This window comes from Antennarius striatus, chromosome 1, assembly GCF_040054535.1.
Source record: "Antennarius striatus isolate MH-2024 chromosome 1, ASM4005453v1, whole genome shotgun sequence".
Lineage (NCBI taxonomy): Eukaryota > Metazoa > Chordata > Actinopteri > Lophiiformes > Antennariidae > Antennarius > Antennarius striatus.
This window is the reverse complement of record NC_090776.1, coordinates 28,471,662-28,491,031: the sequence shown is the minus strand read 5'-3', so window position 1 is coordinate 28,491,031 and position 19,370 is coordinate 28,471,662. Positions and strand designations below refer to the sequence as shown.

Genomic DNA, 19,370 nt, shown 5'->3' with positions numbered 1-19,370 from the left:
TTTTTGATACACTAGTGCTAATGGCCATTTTAAGCTGGTGTGATTTATGACTAGTAATTCTACACTAAATGTTAGAATTTGTTTTCGATCAATTCACTGTTGTTTTGAGGCAAGTGTGTCTACATATTTGTGCCATGTGATGGGCTTTGTTAATAATTTAATTTGATATAAAACACCTCAAAGATAAGCCTGTTTTAGGTAATAAAATGGTCTAAACTAATATATCTGATAAGTAAGTGTACACATTAGATGTTTTCCCTTTCAATTAAATGAGTGATGTTATCAGTAGAATAGCATCATGAAATACACTCCCTGTGTGTATGCAAGCTCACACTCTCTCATTTTCACACATAAACAATGAGTGCCAGTAAAAAGCTGGTAGATGTGCTGTACCAGTCCATGCTGCTGACTGTTAGTCTTATTCAGATAAATGGAAATAAGTCAGAGCGACCTGAATTGACAAGGTTGCTGTCAGAGACACTCTGAAGGACTTGGGTGAGAATGTTTTGCAGCCATGCATTTGTACAGGGGTTTATTTGTGTCATGCAATCAAGGAAAATTTAATGATAATAAAAGAGGAATCTTCTTATTAAGGGTCCTTGTCTGTGTGTATGTGCATTACTTAGTAGGTCTTTGATGCATCCTGCTTGGAGGCTCCTGGTGCCAGTACTGGTGCGGAAATGGATGTGGCTAATTTTAGAATCTCTATGAGAATCTCTGGATGTGTGAGAGGGAGAGGGAGAGGGAGAGAGATAACAAGAGAGGCAGGAGGGAAGACAAATGGTGAGAGGATAAAATAAGAAACAGAGAGAAAAGTGAATGGATGGAGTTGAATCACTCTATCACACATATTAACTACATTATAAACAAAAGGATCAGCGTGAGATAAAATTTACATTTTTGTACATTTATCAATTACCAGATACAGTTATGTTTGGTTAAAATTGTGATGTGGAGTAACCAATTATGAATTATGGAATTATAAAAAGAAAAAAGAAAACAGTATAAGCTTTGTTTGTGAGATCTTTTTGTGTTGCTTAAATTTCTTTTAATTTTAAAATGCATTAAGCTTATTTTTTTCTGAAGAAGATACTGTATATAAAACATTTTTTATTGAGTTCACTGTCGATGGTGACAAAGGCACAGGAATTATAGCTAGATTCCAGGAAAATAAATAATTTGGCTCGAAAAGCCAGTGAAATCAGATAAACAGGGACACAATATAAGGAGAGAAAAAGAAACGTACTTTTAATTGCCTGTGTTGGCTCTGTCTTCCACCTACCCTGGCCTATTTAAAAATCACAGTTTTTGATCAATTTCGCACAGCTGTCCAGCCAACATAGCCACTGGGCAGGCTGCAGAGTCGATACAGAACCCATTTTTGTTCCTCATTTTAGGAGTTGATAAGCTCAAGTAGGACCATATATATACAGTATATAGTGTACTCTTAATTCCCTTTCGGGGATCAGTATATATAAAAAAAACAACCCAAAAAACAAGAGAGACTCTGCTAAACTGGTATCTAAATTAGCACAGATTTGAATGCAGAATATTTATCACTCCTGTCCTAAAATGAAATCCCACCAATTCCATGATTTTAGTGTATTACTATTAATTATTTTTTCTTAAAAACCAATGGGGTTTGTGTATGGGGTGATTGAGGATTGAAACAAAACTCTTTCATTCCATAAGTAACAAGACTGTTCTAATGAAATCAATAAAGGTGAGAATTCCATTATGTCAAATGCCTGGAAAATATATGTAAAATATGCAAGGAAATAAAGGTGGTGCTTTCTGTTGCAGGGAGAAATGTGATGTAAGTCCAATGTATGACGATACTGACAGGTTCATCACCAGTTTGCAAAACCAGAAAAACACTGGTTTATACCTGGTCCCAGTATCTTGTACTGTACTATACATCCTTGTATCAAGAGTAGAATTTGTAGTTGAAGCACTATTACTGGGAATAATTAACCACCGCCATCGTATTAAATAGTACATATAGAAAGCAGCACTTGCCTCTACAGTCACAGTATGTTTTTTTTTGTTTTGACAAACCATTTGACACCATAAAAAGGTTCCCTGAGGCTGGATGCGTATGAACAGCATGAATAAATATCAATTGACTTACCTTCCAGAATGATAGATTGATTATTGAAAATTATGTGACACATCACCCTTTCAAAATAATAGCTTTACGATGATGAATTAACCACGTTAAATTGGTAAAAAAAAACAGAGATATGTGTCACCATCAACATCTAAAAGGGAAAAAAAAAGCAAGGGAAGGGAAGTCTCTGTTTGCCGCCGAGCTGACAATAACCTTTGTGTCATCATCCAGAAGTCATTTACACTTTTAAGGGGATATTCAAACGTAAACATGAAAAGTCAGTGGCCCCCAATAGATCTGTTATCGATTTTGCGCGAGCCATGTTGATGCGCAGCTTGTTCTTTTCACTTACAGTATGTAGATATTATTTTCTACATAAAAATCACTTCATGTTAATTATTGAAAGCCCCCAGTACCAACAGGTACACACACACACACACACACACACACACACACACACACACACACACACACACACACACACACACACACACACACACACACACACACACACACACACACACACACACGAACACACAAGCATACCCTTCAAACAGTAATACATACAGCAGCAAGCTGGTAGGTGAGATAAGTGCAGCACTAAACAAAACAGCTGCTGACCTTTACTTTTCTGTCTCCCACTGACCTCCAGTGACTTTCTTTATAAGACTATGAGTGAGTGTGATATTGAGGGAACGTGTGTGGGTGTACGGTCAAAGCTCAGGGCAGGAGTTTGACAAACAGTGATTGTGTGTGTGTGTGTGTGTGTGTGTGTGCGCGTGTGCGTGTGTGTGTGTATCTGTGTGTCTGTGCGTTCTTACCTATATGTGAATAGACTGCCGTCCAGTGCCAGCTGCTAATGCAGCACTGCTATAGTGGATTTCTATAGTGTTCAGAAATAATGCAGAATATGCAGCTCTTCTTGAGTTAATCTTTGACTCAATTTTCACAATCTCTAAACTTCACCTGTGACACAGACTGACTGGATGAATTCAGCTATTTAATCTGCATTTAACCAAGAAAAGAGTCACTGAGATTTGTAAACTCCTTTAAAAGAGACCTAGATAGGTAATGACTTGAATAAAAAATTTGTAAGAAGTGGGAGGAATATAATTTAAACTTTTTTCTTTATACTGTATGGAATTTAGGGACAGAAAACAACTTCCAGTACTTCTTTGAATGATGAATTTTGTTAAGCCTTCTAGGAATATGCCATTTCCCTAAATGAAAAAGGCAGTTCCTCACATTCTGGCACATTTTACAAGGAACTGTACAGGGTGGAAGGAGATGACAGAGACACAAAAAGATGGGAAGATAACATTGGAGAATTGACCAAATGAAAGTGGGATGGAGAGAGCTGATCAACAGATCATCTGTAGTGCCCCAAGACCATCCAGAGTTATGGGATACCAGTAGTGGTAGAGAGGTCCCGGGACATATCCCCGTGCCGTGCCCTTGGATGCCGCGATCTTGTATTCAACAAAACCGCATTGTAATATTTTCACCAATCACAGTTGTCCAAAAAGTTTATATACAGAAAGTCTAAAAATATTGTGTAAATTAATCTAGTAACTATAGTAACACCATGTTGTGCTAAATCTTGAGTCCCAAACGTTTAACAAGACAGACAATTCAGAAATGATCCAATAGTTGTTTATATAAATCTTTCTACATCAGAAGAATTTCTTTGGTTTCCAAACAAAGATTTAAAAAAGATGTGAGCAATAAAATCGGCTGAAATAAGAGTCCACGTGCCCTCTCCTGCTACCCAGTGTTGTGGTATAAAATATATACAGAGCATCCTGAGTGTAGTTAATGGAATAATAATATATATATAATACCGTATAAATTTAGAGTCAAGATCCAACATTTTTTAAATCTATTACCCATACTTTTATGTCTTCAAACATTTAAAAATATTTGAAATCAATCCTAATTCATGTTCAACCTGCTCTTATATTTTAAGGACCATGTTTTGTGATGCGCCGTTTGCTTCAGGTTAAAAAAGTGAATAACTTGGTTTCTTCTACAATCGAAAGAGGAAACATTCCATTGTGCATATGTTAATTTTGGAAAAATAAATAAATATTTTGCTCTAAGTGCAGGTGGCAGGCATTGCACTAGTCATTCGCTTAAACCCTGAGGGGTTTATCAGGATTAAGGAATTACAGCCAGAGTGCAATATGTGTATTTAAATATGTCTTTGAAGTGAATGTATCTTCTTTTCCTTTCGACTTTTCCCTTCAGGGGTCGCCACAGCGAATCAATTTCCTCCATCTAGCCCTGTCTTCTGCATCTTCTTCTCTCACACCAACTACCTTCATGTCCTCTTTCACTACATCCATAAACCTCCTCTTTGGTCTTCCTCTAGGCCTCCAGCCTGGCAGTTCAAAACTCAGCATCCTTCTACCAATATATTCACTATCTCTCCTCTGGACATGTCCAAACCATCTCAGTCTGGCCTCTCTGACTTTATCTCCAAAACCTCTAACATGTGCTGTCCCTCTGATGTACTCATTCCTGATCCTATCCATCCTGGTCACTCGCAGAGAGAACCTCAGCATCTTCATCTCTGCTACCTCCAGCTCTGTCTCCTGTCTTTGCCTTTGCGATCGGCAAAGTCTGTTTTGCCAATTGCAGCTGCTTTAAAATGTGAAGGCCTGGCTTCTGTGTATGTTATGTTATTTGGTATGTTATGTCCTGATGATGTAGTCAAATGGAGGAAGAGACTGCTGACTTGCCAAAGGCACCTCCACAGTTGGGAGGTATGCACCATTCGGTAGCTGGTCCTCGCAGTCATCAATGCTTTGAAATAGATTAAATTGAATTCTGGAAAGGTTTAAGGGGTTAAAACATTTTAGTTAAGTTTGTGGAAGGCTCATTGACATTGTTCACTGAACTTAAAGTCAGACATGCTGTCCTACCACATTGCTTCTCACCACAGCCATTCTCTGCCCAACCACAAAAAGTAACTTGCCAGGAAGCAAAAGCCATTAAAACATGTGTACCACCCATCAGTACCAGTGGCATGGAAGATGGGGCATCTGAAATATCTAATTTACTTTGCCGTACCACAATAATTCTTTAATTTATCTTGTGGGTGAGAGACAGGATGCACCTCAATTCACCTAAGCTGCATGTTGTAGGAGGTGGTAGGAAGCCAGAGTACAAACACAGAACCCACACAGACATGGGGCGAACACACACATTCTGCGCAGAAAAGCTCCAAGTGGACTCAAACCTGGCAGCAGCGTGAGTCACTGTGTTGCCCCAGCTTTACTACATATTAATATTATAGACAATAGCTACAAAACAAGTTATTCTTAGTCAGCACGCTGACATTTGATGATCATTTGATCTCAGCATCACTGTAACCAATGTATATCTTCACTGATCTGAGTACGGCTTGTAGAAACAAAAAGAACCCTTGCTTTGCTGTTGTGAGAAAGTCTTACAGTGGTGGTTTCCTTTGTTTTTGGATATCATGGGTGCCATTGCACCCATCATTGTGTGTATTGCTTGGATAGGCAATGTACAAGAGGTACATGAGAAAACTAGACAATTTAATTTAAACAGCACTATAAGTACAGAACAGTTTAGGTCTTTATCCCGTGGTCTGTTTTTCTACCCACATCTTACAGTACAATCTCTTCATTCCTCAGTGCCTCTTGCACATCATCATGATCATCATCATCATCAAAACCCTCAAAGGAATCCCCTGGAAATATTTAATTATTTGAGATTTTCTATAATTAAATGCACTGAATGACTCAGCAGCCTTGCCAGCTGACATGAAAGTTCAACACCATTTCGCAGCAGCTTGTTTGCTGTTACTCAAGGACTTTGACTACAGCTGAACTCATTTATAAGCTCATATTTACTAACTTATTCTTTCATGGGTCAAGGCTGTAGATTATTTAGCCTGTTACAATAATGTCAATTCATACTACCCAGGAAGTATTAATAAATACAATATTCTGTCCATTCTTGTCCTTTATTTTTTTGTACGTTGTGAACTAAAAATGTGATGTTGTTTTGCTACCCTACAATTTAATGCACTGTGCCTGAATTGTTTGTTTAGGAGCTGGATATCCCATGAATACTAACACAAATGTTTTAATCTTCATTTCAGAGCACGAAAAGCATCGTCTATGCAAAAGTACTGAATATATGAATCTGCACTTCAAAGTCAAATGGTTCCACAATGAGTATGTCCGTGATCTACCAGCCTTCAAAGATGCTTCACCTGAATATTCTCTGTAAGTGCTCTCCAGTTTTAAAACATACAAAAGAAAGAAATAAGAAATAAAAAATGTAAGTCTCTGTGACACAGACAGTAGGAGGAAATGTTCTGTAATGGTGACATTCTCATGACATGGCCCAGTCTGTTTCTGGTTTGTATAATCTAAACTGTCACTTTATTCCTACAAGCTGTTTAACAAGATGATCATAAACTGTTTTGACTATTTTTTTATTTTTTATTTTTTTACATTTCCTGTTTTTCCATTGCACAAACATAATGTTCAAACAAGCAGTGATAGATTCACGTGCAGGGAAAAAACATCCGACCCGTCTATCACTTTAATGACTCACCCTCCCTCTTCACCAAAACCTGTCAGTCAAACATGATCTCTTACTGGATTGATTCGTCTGGAGGCAAACACATCATAAAAACACAAAGAAGAATGAACAGTCTTTCTACCTTCTACCACATCCACCGTACATGTTAAACTTTAGTGTCTATAACAGATGGCCTCAAACAGAATATAAAGTAGTTTGGGGCTGACTTTTGTTGCTTTGAGGACAACGTCAGGCAGTTTATAAAACAAGGAAATGGCAAAGTGAAACAAAGAGCAGCATTGTTATTCCACCAACAAATGCACTTTCTTACCCAACTCATCTATCCAACCTGTCCTGTCTGCTCCCGTCTCCCGTCTGTCTGAGCCTTTCAGTTTAATTTGTCCACAATTTAAATCTGATATCAATGCCTGCATAAACTGCAGGCTTGGCCAAAACCACATTGAATTCTTCTTGGTATTTTCAGGATACACCTACCTATTTAAGTGTAACAATTCAATTTTTATTGATTTCTCTTGAATGAAGTGGTTCCCCTAAAACATTTTGATGGATCAAATCTGTAGGTGGAATTGCTCTTGTATAGAACCCAACGCTGCTAGTGCTAAAAATAGACCTGATGCACCACAATTATATTGATATAAATTATTCTCCATCATGAATTCACTCCCTGAGTTGCTCACACACTCACTCGCTCGCTTGCTCGGTCGTTCGCTCGCTGATAATAGAATACTTTTGTTTTACAGGTGGTTTGAGCCATTTGTCATCCAGTGGCTCGATGAGAATGAGGATGTGGCCATGGATTTCCTCAATGGAGCCTTGGAAAGAGACAAGAAAGATGGAGTGAGTCAATGTGAACAATTCAATGATATCTCAAATTGAAGTATTACATATTCAGTATGTGTACTTTCCAGTCCAAAAAATAACTAAAATAACTAGTAAGTACGTATGTGTAAATATTACGAAGTTATTGTTATATTAAGACATAGAGATAGGAGTAATTGTTAAATCAAATTGTTTAATCAGATTTATTTAATAAATCATCTATAACTAGGACTTGACAGTTAATTAAAGATTCAAAGCTCTTTAGAGTATTTATGAACAGCTCATCACTTCATGTTTTGAATAATAAACTTTTGCAGGTTCCCGTTTGTTAAATGCAAAGATTTTCTACTTTATTTAATCATATTGTGATGAATGAAGATTTGTTAGATTTCAAACTTGATAAAATTGAAATCTGATGTTCACAATTTAAACAATTTACAGAAAATGATTTATCACTCAGTTGTTATAATCAATATAATATTCTGAAATGAAAACTATTTTTCATTTAGGTGTCATTGCTGTCACCATCCAAATATCTCAATATCTCACAGTGCTCAAACTCTGGATTCTCATATCTCTTTTCCTTCTCTTTTCTTTTCCACCACCCAACCGTCACTCCCCACGTCCCTGTGTCCTTCTTTCAACAGTTTCAGCAAAATTCAGAACATGCCCTCTTTTCCTGTTCGGTTGTGGATGTGTTCACTCAACTAAACCAGAGTTTTGAGATTATCAAGAAGCTGGAGTGTCCAAACCCACAGGCCCTGGCACACTTCATGTGCCGCTTTGCAAAGGTCAGGCTCATAGGAAAGACCCCACAGTCAAGACTGAATACTTTTTAGATGTACTTATTCACAATTAAAGAGGTTACCATTGAAATATGGTATATTCTGTTGTTGTTTTTCTTCTTATTACAGTTTGACTTTGTTTTGTCAGTAGGTCCCTGAAATAGAAGAGATAGAAAAACTGTAATTAAAAAAATGACTCTCTTTCTCTCTCACTACCTGCAGACTATCAACAAAGTTTTGCTGCAGTATGCTGCAATCATATCCAAGGACTTTCCTTTGTATTTGAGTAAGGAAAATGTGGTAAGTGCCCACTCACAGTCTGCAAATTACAATACAATAGGGTACATTTGATCAAAATCCATTTACAGTAAGTTAGGTGACAGAGTTTTCAAGTTTCCTACAGTGCATAACTCTGCCTTCATTGGCAAACGTTTAAATGGCATCATAGTTCAATCAAAAGTGTCTCAGTTAGACAACTTGCCTTTACTTGTCTCAGTGCAGAACTTATAGTCACCGGGAATTCTAGGGTTCCTTGTTCATTCTTAAATGTCAAGAATTTTTGAAGTGTCCTAATAATCCTCTCTGGAATTTTAAAGTGCAGTGAGAAATTGGACAGACCTTACAAAGAGGTAGATGTTTCTTTACTGTGAGAACCTCGTAAGGGTGATTAGAGAAAATACGTTAAAAAAAATCATTCTGTCCTCAAGGCGGCATTGTACAGACAGTTGGTAGAAAAACAACCCCAAAATATGAGCAGATGGAGTTGCACGACAGCAGGATTATATCAAATGAATCCTAGTTTGTTTGTGTGTCACATATACTGTTCTGTCAACTGACAATTTTAAAATATTTATCGCAGCAGCAGCAGAACATGTAGTAGTTTGGCATCTAGACCATATCACTCCCTGCAGATACTGTATGTTTACATAGAGGTACTGGGGAGTGAATAGCAAACTTTCTGAACCCTGAAACTAGATCCTAGTTGGTGCTGGGGAGATAGTGGGTTAGAATGTGCAGGAAGCAATTCTGATGCGCAGCATCAGCAAAACTGAGAGGCAGAGGTAAAGATGGAAAATTGTTGCAGGTTTCATAGTCCACCAGATTGTGTTTGATGGCGATCGAGGAGAAAGGTCTTTACCATGCGGCTATTTTTGTGCAGCAGCGCAGATCAACTTATCTACATAGTTGTCTAGAATTTTTACATTGCATTGTTAACATCGTACCTATATTCACCAAGAAAATACTGTTTTTGTCTTTATGGCAAAGTATCAAATAATCGATTGGAAAATAGTACAAATTAAACACCAATCATTAGTGATTTTTTTTTTTTTTGTAAGAAGAATGTTAATGTTGTGAAAACTTAGACATTTGACCCACTGGACCAGCCCCACGTCAGAAAGTCTGTTTTGAAAATATATGCATTTTTCCAATTGCTAATTTTTAATATTTTCCCCCCACAATTTTCACTTCCTATAAAATTTATAAAAAACTCTCCACTCCCTGGCAAATATCTTCATAGGTCTATATCACTATGTGCTGCTGCAGGGCCACTTTTAGCTGCTTTGTGAATTTAGGCATCTATCATCTTTGTCCCTGTGGGTGTGTAGAATTATAATTGTAGTACTAATCATTATCATTATGGGGTGTTGCATGTTTTTCTGTTGTTTTTTAACAAGATATACTGTACAAAACATGAGACTCACTGAAAATTTCGAGGAATAATTTGCATCTCTATTAAAAGCAGTGTGATTAATGTCTGTCATCTGTTAAACTCGCTGCGGAGTGGAGAATCAATAGTGCCTGACACATTCAGTGCAGACTCTTCTCTGCTTCTTCTGTCATGTGCTGCTTTCCCCAACGACTGGATGTCTCACTGAAAAAGTGCATCTTTGCATGGATGATGTGTTGTGAGACTAATGGTTTAGACCATTTGCACCTGTTTGATTTTTAATTACATGAATTAGATTGAAGTTTTATAAACTGTTATAGTCAGTAGACTGAAAAAGTACAGGGAGTTTAATGTAGCAGGTGTTTTACCTCTGCACAGTACTTTAATATCTCATGTAACCGTACTTTAATATTCCATGTGACAGTAGGTATGGGTGTGTGCGGTTGTCTGAGTGGCTCTGCGGTGCACTGGCGTTGCACCCGTAGGTTCCCCTGCCTCAGCTTCGATAGGCTCCAGCCCCCCCCCCCCCCCACTCCACCCCCACTCCCCGTGATGAAGCGGTTGTGAAAATGAATGAATTAATGAATATTTCATGTTCTTATCACTATTCTACTCTGTATAATACCAACCAATCTACTTTTTACTTTTGCAGCCCTGCATCCTCCTCAACAACATTCAGCAGCTCCGTGTCCAGCTGGAGAAGATGTTTGAGTCCATGGGTGGCAAACAGGTCCATACCAAACTACACTTCTTCTTTATATCTTGTGAAACGTTTTGAGGCAATTCACTTTCAATGATTAACTATCCTCATTTGGAATGTACCGTTTGAATTATTAAAATCCTTCTTCCATGTAATGGAAGGTGAAAGCATAAGAACACCTGACCAACAGCTGACAGGGTTGCCTTGCTAAAGAACAATTCAGCAGCGTTCATACCAGTTAATTTGAAGATTTAAACCTCCATCCTCAAGTCAGCAGGCTGCTGTGAAATATATGTTGAGTCACAATTACCTAAATGATCATTTCAGACATTTATATGAAGTGAAAGTGAATTGACTTCAACAGTGATGTGCTACCACTATTCCCTTAGTTCTGTACTTCATCATCTAATTGACTAATCTCACGTGTAATTAAACGGACTAATATCACCTTTTCAACGTTTACCTCGCCTGTGGATCCTAAATAAATGCATTTGTACTTCTTTATTAATCTGCCACCTCAAATCCTCCTTGTGTATAATGTGTCTTGCCCTTTTGAAAATACCAAGCTAAAATGAAATGAATCTCTGTGTTAGATTTGAAACCCCATTGGATTTTCTCCCTTTCAACCTGTTGGTCTTTCATGTTTTCTCAGGACGTAGATGCATGTTTCTCTTCAGTATCTAACACCTGTCTCGCCTTGCATTTTGTCTTCTGTCGTTGTGTCTTCTGTTTCCCCTCGTATCCTTTCTGTGCTCTCTGTCTCCAGGAGGAGGGGGTTGTGTCCTTCTGTAAGGTGTGTGCAATAGGACTTGTCAACACCCCTTCCCACCATTTACTGAATGATCCTAAAAGAATTCCTCCCTGCAACTCCCTCCACACTTCTTTCACCCAAGACCCCAACCCCCCTACCCCACCCCCAAATCCCTCTAGCAGCATGTGCCACAGAGCATACGGAATCTGAATTACCCATCATGCCACTGGGCAGGCTGCTCAAGCTCACCATCCCCGGTGCTCTGGGATAGTGGCTCAATCCACCCAATCCCATACTTATTTTTAGCTTTGCTTTTTTTCTCTCTGTCATTCTTCTATCCATGGCTAATTTACAAGAGTGGTATTTATTTAATTTTACTGCTCCAACTCTGTCACCTAAGCGAAGAGCTGAGTCAGAGCATCACCAAGTCACTGGCTGTGGATCATCTCTACCCTTCCCCCAGGCTGCAGCTACAAAATGCTTCAGAAAGGATATTTCAGGATGTGTTTAATTAGCTTCTCAAACATTTACAAATCTCTGCAGCTGTGCTCTCAGCTGAGGTCGGTCCATACGTCCTCACCAGTGTGTGAGCAAACATGACACCATTCAGCAGATCTGGACCTGGATTACTCCCAGGCCGTTATTATTTGATGAACAGCGACACCATATGTCTTCATATCCACCCAGCATGTCAAATCATTCATAGTCGGTTAATGAACAATCAGATTTGACTTAAATAATGTCTATATGTTAACACTAAGGAAAGTTAAAGGAAAGTCTGTTGAATGTGTATGTTTTTCATTAGTTTGCACAGTGGTCTAGTCATCATAGAAAAGGTCCCTATCAGTAATTAACTCAGCACAGCCAAGGTAATTACCAAGACTTGTTATCAAGGCATTACAGATAACAGATAGTGACAGTAATCTTTTATAGTGGCTACATTTATGACATCATCACCATCATGGGCTGACTTGCCACGCGGTTGTCTGGCTTTAGTGTGGTTGTCAGTCCTGTCTGTTAATCCACTTTTCTCACTTTGGAAATTGTTATGTTAAACTTCTTAGGTAGCAAACTTCATTCTTTTACAAATTTTCAGGGACAAAGTGTGTTTCCAAAGAGCAGTCTGCCAGTGAGTCAATATTGTATTGTTAAATGATCCAGAGGAAGCGATGCTGCGCTGCTGCCCATAGGCCAGTATCCAGAGGAGAGACTCTGGATGTTCAATTCCATCAAATAAAACCGGCTAGGGTGGAGCGATCAGAATGGTGATAGAACTCCAAATCGTGGTTCCATAAATGTATATATACAGTGTGTGTGTATATACACACATGTATACATGTATATATGTAATTTATGTATGTATATATATATATATATATATATATATATATATATATATATATATATATATATATATATATATATATATATATATATATATATATATATATATATATAAAGTAGTTAGATAACTGTAAATAACATATTTGTTGACTTCTCAGTGGAGTATATTAATAGATTTTTTACAATTGGTACATAGTATATTGACCATTTAAACTAGTTTCTGACAAATTGAACACTAAAAAACATGAGACACCTTTGACGGATGGAATTTTTGATATTTCAAAATGCAGGATTACCTCTTTTGGCAAGGGAAGTACGTGCTCATAATTCAGATTCTTGAGTTAAGCATAAGGAAATACACATTGTCAGAGAGGAAATTTCCTTTTTTTTTATTTTGATATCAGCTGTCTTTGCATTGCAGAAGAGAAAACAGAAATCTGAAAAAAATAATAATTTTTTTTTAGTTTTTTGATTAGACATCAAGATAAGGAGGAGATGATAAAAGCCTATTTAATTTTATGCAATTATATATTGATAGTGAAATCAAGAAACAGTATTTTAGAGCATTTTTCATATGAGCAACATACAGTATGTAACCACAAGAGGACACAAGCCAGGGTCTTATTGTGCCGGTCCCAAGCCCGGATAAATACAGAGGGTTGCGTCAGGAAGGGCATCCGGCGTAAAACTTTTGCCCAATCAAATATGCAAACCAAACCTATGACTTCCATACCGGATCGGTCGAGGCCCGGGTTAACGACGACCGCCATCGGTGCTGTTGACCTACAGGGTGCTGGTGGCGGACAAGCCAGAGAGGTGGAGGTTTGGCCTGGAAAGGAGAGGAATGAAGGTTAGCCGCAGTAAGACAGAGTACATGTGTGTGAATGAGAGTGACCCAAGTGGAAGAGTGAGGTTACAGGGAGAAGAGATCAAGAAGGTGGAGGATTTTAAGTACTTAGGGTCAATAGTCCAGAGGAACGGAGAGTGTGGAAAAGAGGTGAAGAAGCTTGTCCAGGCAGGATGGAACGGGTGGAGGAAAGTGTCAGGTGTGATGTGTGATAGAAGAGTCTCAGCTAAAATGAAAGGAAAGGTGTACAAAACTGTGGTGAGACCAGCGATGTTGTTTGGTCTAGAGACAGTGTCACTGAAGAAAAGACAGGAGGCAGAGCTGGAGGTAGCAGAGATGAAGATACTGAGGTTCTCTCTGGGAGTGACCAGGATGGATAGGATCAGGAATGAGACAGGGTTAGATGGAGGCAATTGATTTCCCCTGAAGGGAAAAGCCGAAAGGAAAAGAAGAAGAAGAAGAAGAAGATAGCAAAGAGACAAAATAAAAATCCCACTAACAATGGTATGTTATCTGTCAGGACAAATGTAGCCTCTGCTGCTATTTCATTGTGTTGTGTTCATGTGTTGTATGCATGTTGTATACATGTTTTCAAATTAGTATCATTGTGTCAGAAATACACAATGATACTAATATGGAAACTCGTATACAACACACAGCACAGGATACATATCAAGCACACAGATACAGTTTATAAATCTATCCAGCTTAATGTTGACTACTGAGGCATGCCTGCAGACTAATGATGCCCATAAAATGTTTAGTTTACTCATCTACATCCCAGCTGAGCCATCCACTATTAGCATGTGTGAGATGAGCAGCTTCACGGCTTAACTTATAAGGTCTGATGTGACCATAGGTTATGCATGCAGTGCGTTGCTTGGCCTCACACATCTATTTGACATACATAGCCTTAGGGACATGTACTGCAACTCCATTCAAAACATCAATACTAAATATGGACATATGTGTGTGGTAAACATAATTCATAAGTGCTGAGATGAGCAGGGACACAGATGTACTTACATTTCAGCCACTGGCAAACACACACAGATACACAGTATGACACAAATATTGAAAAACCCACCCATGGTTTTTCTTAGAATATTCTGAAACCTACACATAGAACTGGCACATATGGGCTGGCAGTAAAGATTTTCATTACAAATCATACCTGATTTTTTCATTGTTAGTATACTTTGGGTATTATGTAGTCAATGGATTTAAAGTCCTTGTAGCAAAACTGGAGCATTTCAAAACAAAACAAAAAAATGCACCTAGTTTTATATAGTGAAACCAACCATTTAGGGTCCCCCCCCCCCCAGTTTTTCCCCTGCAGCAAACATTTCCCTCCTTAGCATCAATAATCAGAAGTATCTGGATATCTCTTTTAAAGCATGACTTGAAGCTTCCAGGTATCATACAGTGTCTGTTGTAATTTGTCTCGCATGCACAGAAACAAAATACTCCCCTTTGAGAGACAAATAGCTGGTTGCCGTTTTGCTGACACCATGTCTTATGACTCAGCGAAAAAAATCATAATCGTGGCGCTTGGAGGTGAGCCCTCCATTTGCATTCAGAATGTCACTTGGCACAGATGGCAGGCAGAATGAGTGGGAGGCCACCAGCAATGCAGGTTACTCGTCTGTACTTGTCAGATCCCCTCAACAGCGGCACTCCTGTTGAGGCAGAGTTTTGAAGGTCTGGTCAGTGCGGACTAGCGTATTGAGTATAATAATGTAGTAACTGTCTGTCTCCCACTAACAGCTGGATGCAGAAGCCAGCGAACTGCTGAAGGAGCTGCAGAATAAACTCAGCACAGTGTTGGATGAGCTCAGTGGAGTGTTTGGCTCCAGGTGAGTATTTGTATGTGTGGGATTATTTAGGTTAATTTTTCCGTAAATTAATTTTTGTCACAGAAATTGTACAACACTAATAGAGAAATGCATCAATTAATCTAATTTTATCTGTTTAGCTTGAATTCAGAAATGATATTTTGCCTCAGAGGGCTTTAGAACCTGTAGGTCCTTGAACTGGGTGAGGAAAACTCCTTAAAAACAGAGGAAAAAAAGAAACTTGTGGGAGAATGTCCCACAAGTTTTTGCATATTTGCCCTACGATGGGTAAACATGCAATACATGTTACAAGTACAGTGCACAACAATCCTGACATATAATGCAAAGGAACTCCATGGAGAAAATTCTCCGAGGTAAAGTTATTGACACAAAAAATGAGTCATTTCAAAGTATGAGGGAGTAGAAGTAGAGGGAGAACTAGGCCTAGTAGAGGCATATCATTGGACGTCCCTCAGCAGTATAGTCTATAATATTCTAATAGGATTGTATGAAACTTTTTTTTGTTGCATCACACAGTTTCAAACCTGTGATTGAGGACTGTGTGAAGCAGATGAACCAGGAGCTAGTTCAGATGAAAGGTTCGGCGAAAGGGAGCAACGCTGCCATGGATGCAGAGACGGTCCTTCGGCCTCTTATGGACCTCCTGGATAAAAAGTGGGTATATGTAGGAAATCATGTCTGTGTAGGTTCTCAGTTATCCATGTCATGGTTATCCAAAGCTGTTTAAATCAATCCACTGGACTTTAAGAAAGCTTTGGGTGGGATATAACGCAAGATGGTTGTGAAATTTGTCTATAAATAGCCATTTTCTGTAAATTACTCTACTGATGCGATGAAGTACATGGTTGATATTCTGTAACTGTGGATGGTAGAAATGATAAAGGGCTGTAAACAGTTGACAAAAATATATATTTTTATTGCAAATCACACATTTGGTTTGCTGTATTCAGTCACCATCAATGCCACTCCTTCACTGGCATTGATTGATGATTGCACAGGCTCAATGCCACATGTCAAATGTCAACAGTTTAATGCATGCATGTCATTTTTGACCCCCCCCCAAAAAAGCGACAGGCAGGCAGAATATGTTAAGCAATGAATAAGGAATACATATGATGTGTATAGTTTTATGCAAGTCGTATCTCTACTGTGTCTAATCTTATTGGTTAAAACTGATTTATGAAAAAATGTAATACTGTATATAGATGTCTAAAAAAATATTATTACTTCGGTGGTGGGTTTGTTTTTTGTTACAAGGGAATCACAGCAAAGCTCCTCTGGCATATAAACATTTTAAAGACAAAACTGAACCTGATAAACAAGCAAAACATCAAAATATGACATTATATCCTCCCACTATAGAGATAATGAGTAGGGAAGAAGAAGATGCAACATTTGTGCAGCATGTGAACAGCACACTCTGATATGTAGTCGTCCAAGTCATGTTCTAAAGTGATTTGTAATTTAGAACATAACCACATTAAATAGACAGAAAATAACTTTAATTCCTCAATCCTTTCTTTCCAAGCTCCCTTTCTCTAGCTAGGAAACAGGACAAAAACTGTAACGCAGGCTTTGCTGAAATTAAAATAGAACTTGTTTTGCTCCATGATTTCTTGAAAACAAAGCATTCAGTTGGCTTTGGGATTGACTCTGAACCATTTGGTAATGTGACATTGAGGGCAATGGAGTATTACAGTGGATCCTCTTAATGATATGAAAATACCAAATCCTTCGACCTGTCTTGCCTTCTGATTCCCTGCTCGTACAATAGGAGGAGATTAAAGAGTAAAGCTCTAGAAATATTCCAAGAATCCGTAGTGTTTTTCTTTCTTTAATAATATTATTTATGATAATATCATCACTTGGAGCCTTCAGGCACTGTGGCTCAGTTTGAGACAAATTTTAACTGTTGACCTGAATTTGTTTTTTTTTTCTGTGCAATTTGCAGTCTGATGCTGTTTGCCAAGATCTGTGAGAAGACTGTTCTGAAACGAGTCCTAAAAGAGCTATGGAAAATCGTGCTAAACACCATTGAGAGAACGATTGTCCTGCCGCCACTGAATGACCAGAGTGTGAGTTTGATTAATTGTCTGTCTGTTTCTCTCTTTTCTGTCTTTTTCCATGTCTCAGCCACCTTCTACGTCCCCTTCTGTTCTCCATGTGTCTCTCCTTCTTATTTCCTCCATCTGTTCAGCTCCTTCCCTTGTAGCACAAATCAATTTATAAGACATTAAGAAACATAGCATCAAACAAAATCAAACAGAATCTTCATTATATAAGGATCAGAAGGACATTTTTGATCACAGGAGTACTGAATTTCTTGGTTGAGTACTCCTGAGTACTCTTGTGATCAAATGTGAATCTCGATTAAATGTGTTCACTTTTAACAAAATTCTCTGTTGTTTAGTACATAATAAGAGTACATGTGTTCAAATAATGAAAAAATGGCTGTTTCCCTACTAGCAAGGAGCTCAGATGATCTTCAATGCAGCCAAGGACTTGGGACAGCTTTCCAAACTGAAGGTAAGTTCTGGACGCTTAAAGCGAGTAATGTCTGAACATGTAATGTTGGATTCCAAAGGGATTCCACAAATGCCAGCTTACTCACTGTCATTTCTGTAAAGATTATTCCCACACCTGTACTGAGAGCTCTAATTATGATGAACATGATACAGTATATACTGTATGCTATGTATTACATATATTTCATATACAGTATTTTTAGGTGTTTTTTTTTAAAGATAGGCAACCAAATGAAACATACCCTGACATTACACATATCAAATAATGATCAAAATTAATAAAAGAAGTTGGTATTCCATCTCATCTTCTTCTTCTTTTCCTTTGGGCTTTTCCCTTCAGGGGTCGCCACAGCGAATCAGTTGCCTCCATCTAACCCTGTCTTCTCATCCTCTTCTCTCACACCAACTACCTTCATGTCCTCTTTCACTACATCCATAAACCTCCTCTTTGGTCTTCCTCTAGGCCTCCTGCCTGGCAGTTCAAAACTCAGCATCCTTCTACCAATATATTCACTATCTCTCCTCTGGACATGTCCAAACCATCTCAGTCTGGCCTCTCTGACTTTATCTCCAGAACCTCTAACATGTGCTGTCCCTCTGATGTACTCATTCCTGATCCTATCCATCCTGGTCACTCCCAGAGAGAACCTCAGCATCTTCATCTCTGCCACCTCCAGCTCTGCCTGCTGTCTTTTCCCTCAGCGACACCGTCTCTAGACCAAATAGTTTTGTCATTTAACACCTGCACATTTCTGTGCTCTCTTGGTAATATAATTTGGTTTGATGGATTGCTACATTTGGATGAATATTCATGTAATCTATTGTAGGTGTTTGCATTGTACAGCGGAACCCAATGGTCTATTTGACACGCTGGTATCAAAGTGCTGACATAAACTGAGGATGTTTAATTTCTCCAGCTCATTGTATAAAGGCACTAGAGTGGATCAGTGGTTGCACTGTGGTTTCACTAACAGCTATGATATGACGGTAACTCGAAATATTTCATCACTGAGTTGCACAGTGGATGCAAGGTGAATATATGTTTATCCGCATTTATTCAGTGGCATGTTCTCGCTCATGTTTGAGATGTGTGTGTGTCAGACGTCCTTTGAGGGAACGTACGTCAGTAAACAGATGGATGCTTCTGTCCCCTTCTGAAAGCATTAAAGTGGTGCATTATCCTCTTACATATTACAGTATTATGACCAGTAATCTTCAGAACGTGGAGGAACAGTGTTACACAGGTCGATTTGTTGTTTGTGTGGAACAAATAGTGCAGCACCACTTAGTCTACTATCACATCATTTTGACCTTCACAAATCCCATGGTCATTTCATGCCTGCACTTATCTACCCAAATAGATATGTTACAAATAAGCACTTG

General features: G+C 38.5%; 1 protein-coding gene across 1 annotated transcript in view; it reads left to right on the top strand.

The window, feature by feature from the left end:
• The window catches only part of LOC137592655 (protein unc-13 homolog C), an 81,825-nt gene that overhangs the window by 48,879 nt on the left and 13,576 nt on the right, over positions 1-19,370 (top strand). The window contains exons 19-28 of the mRNA XM_068310964.1: positions 6,243-6,369; positions 7,432-7,528; positions 8,158-8,301; positions 8,518-8,595; positions 10,617-10,694; positions 11,431-11,457; positions 15,374-15,462; positions 15,979-16,116; positions 17,414-17,537; positions 17,929-17,988. Of these exons, the coding sequence (XP_068167065.1) occupies positions 6,243-6,369; positions 7,432-7,528; positions 8,158-8,301; positions 8,518-8,595; positions 10,617-10,694; positions 11,431-11,457; positions 15,374-15,462; positions 15,979-16,116; positions 17,414-17,537; positions 17,929-17,988 (962 nt within the window). The remainder of the gene's footprint in view (positions 1-6,242; positions 6,370-7,431; positions 7,529-8,157; positions 8,302-8,517; positions 8,596-10,616; positions 10,695-11,430; positions 11,458-15,373; positions 15,463-15,978; positions 16,117-17,413; positions 17,538-17,928; positions 17,989-19,370) is intronic.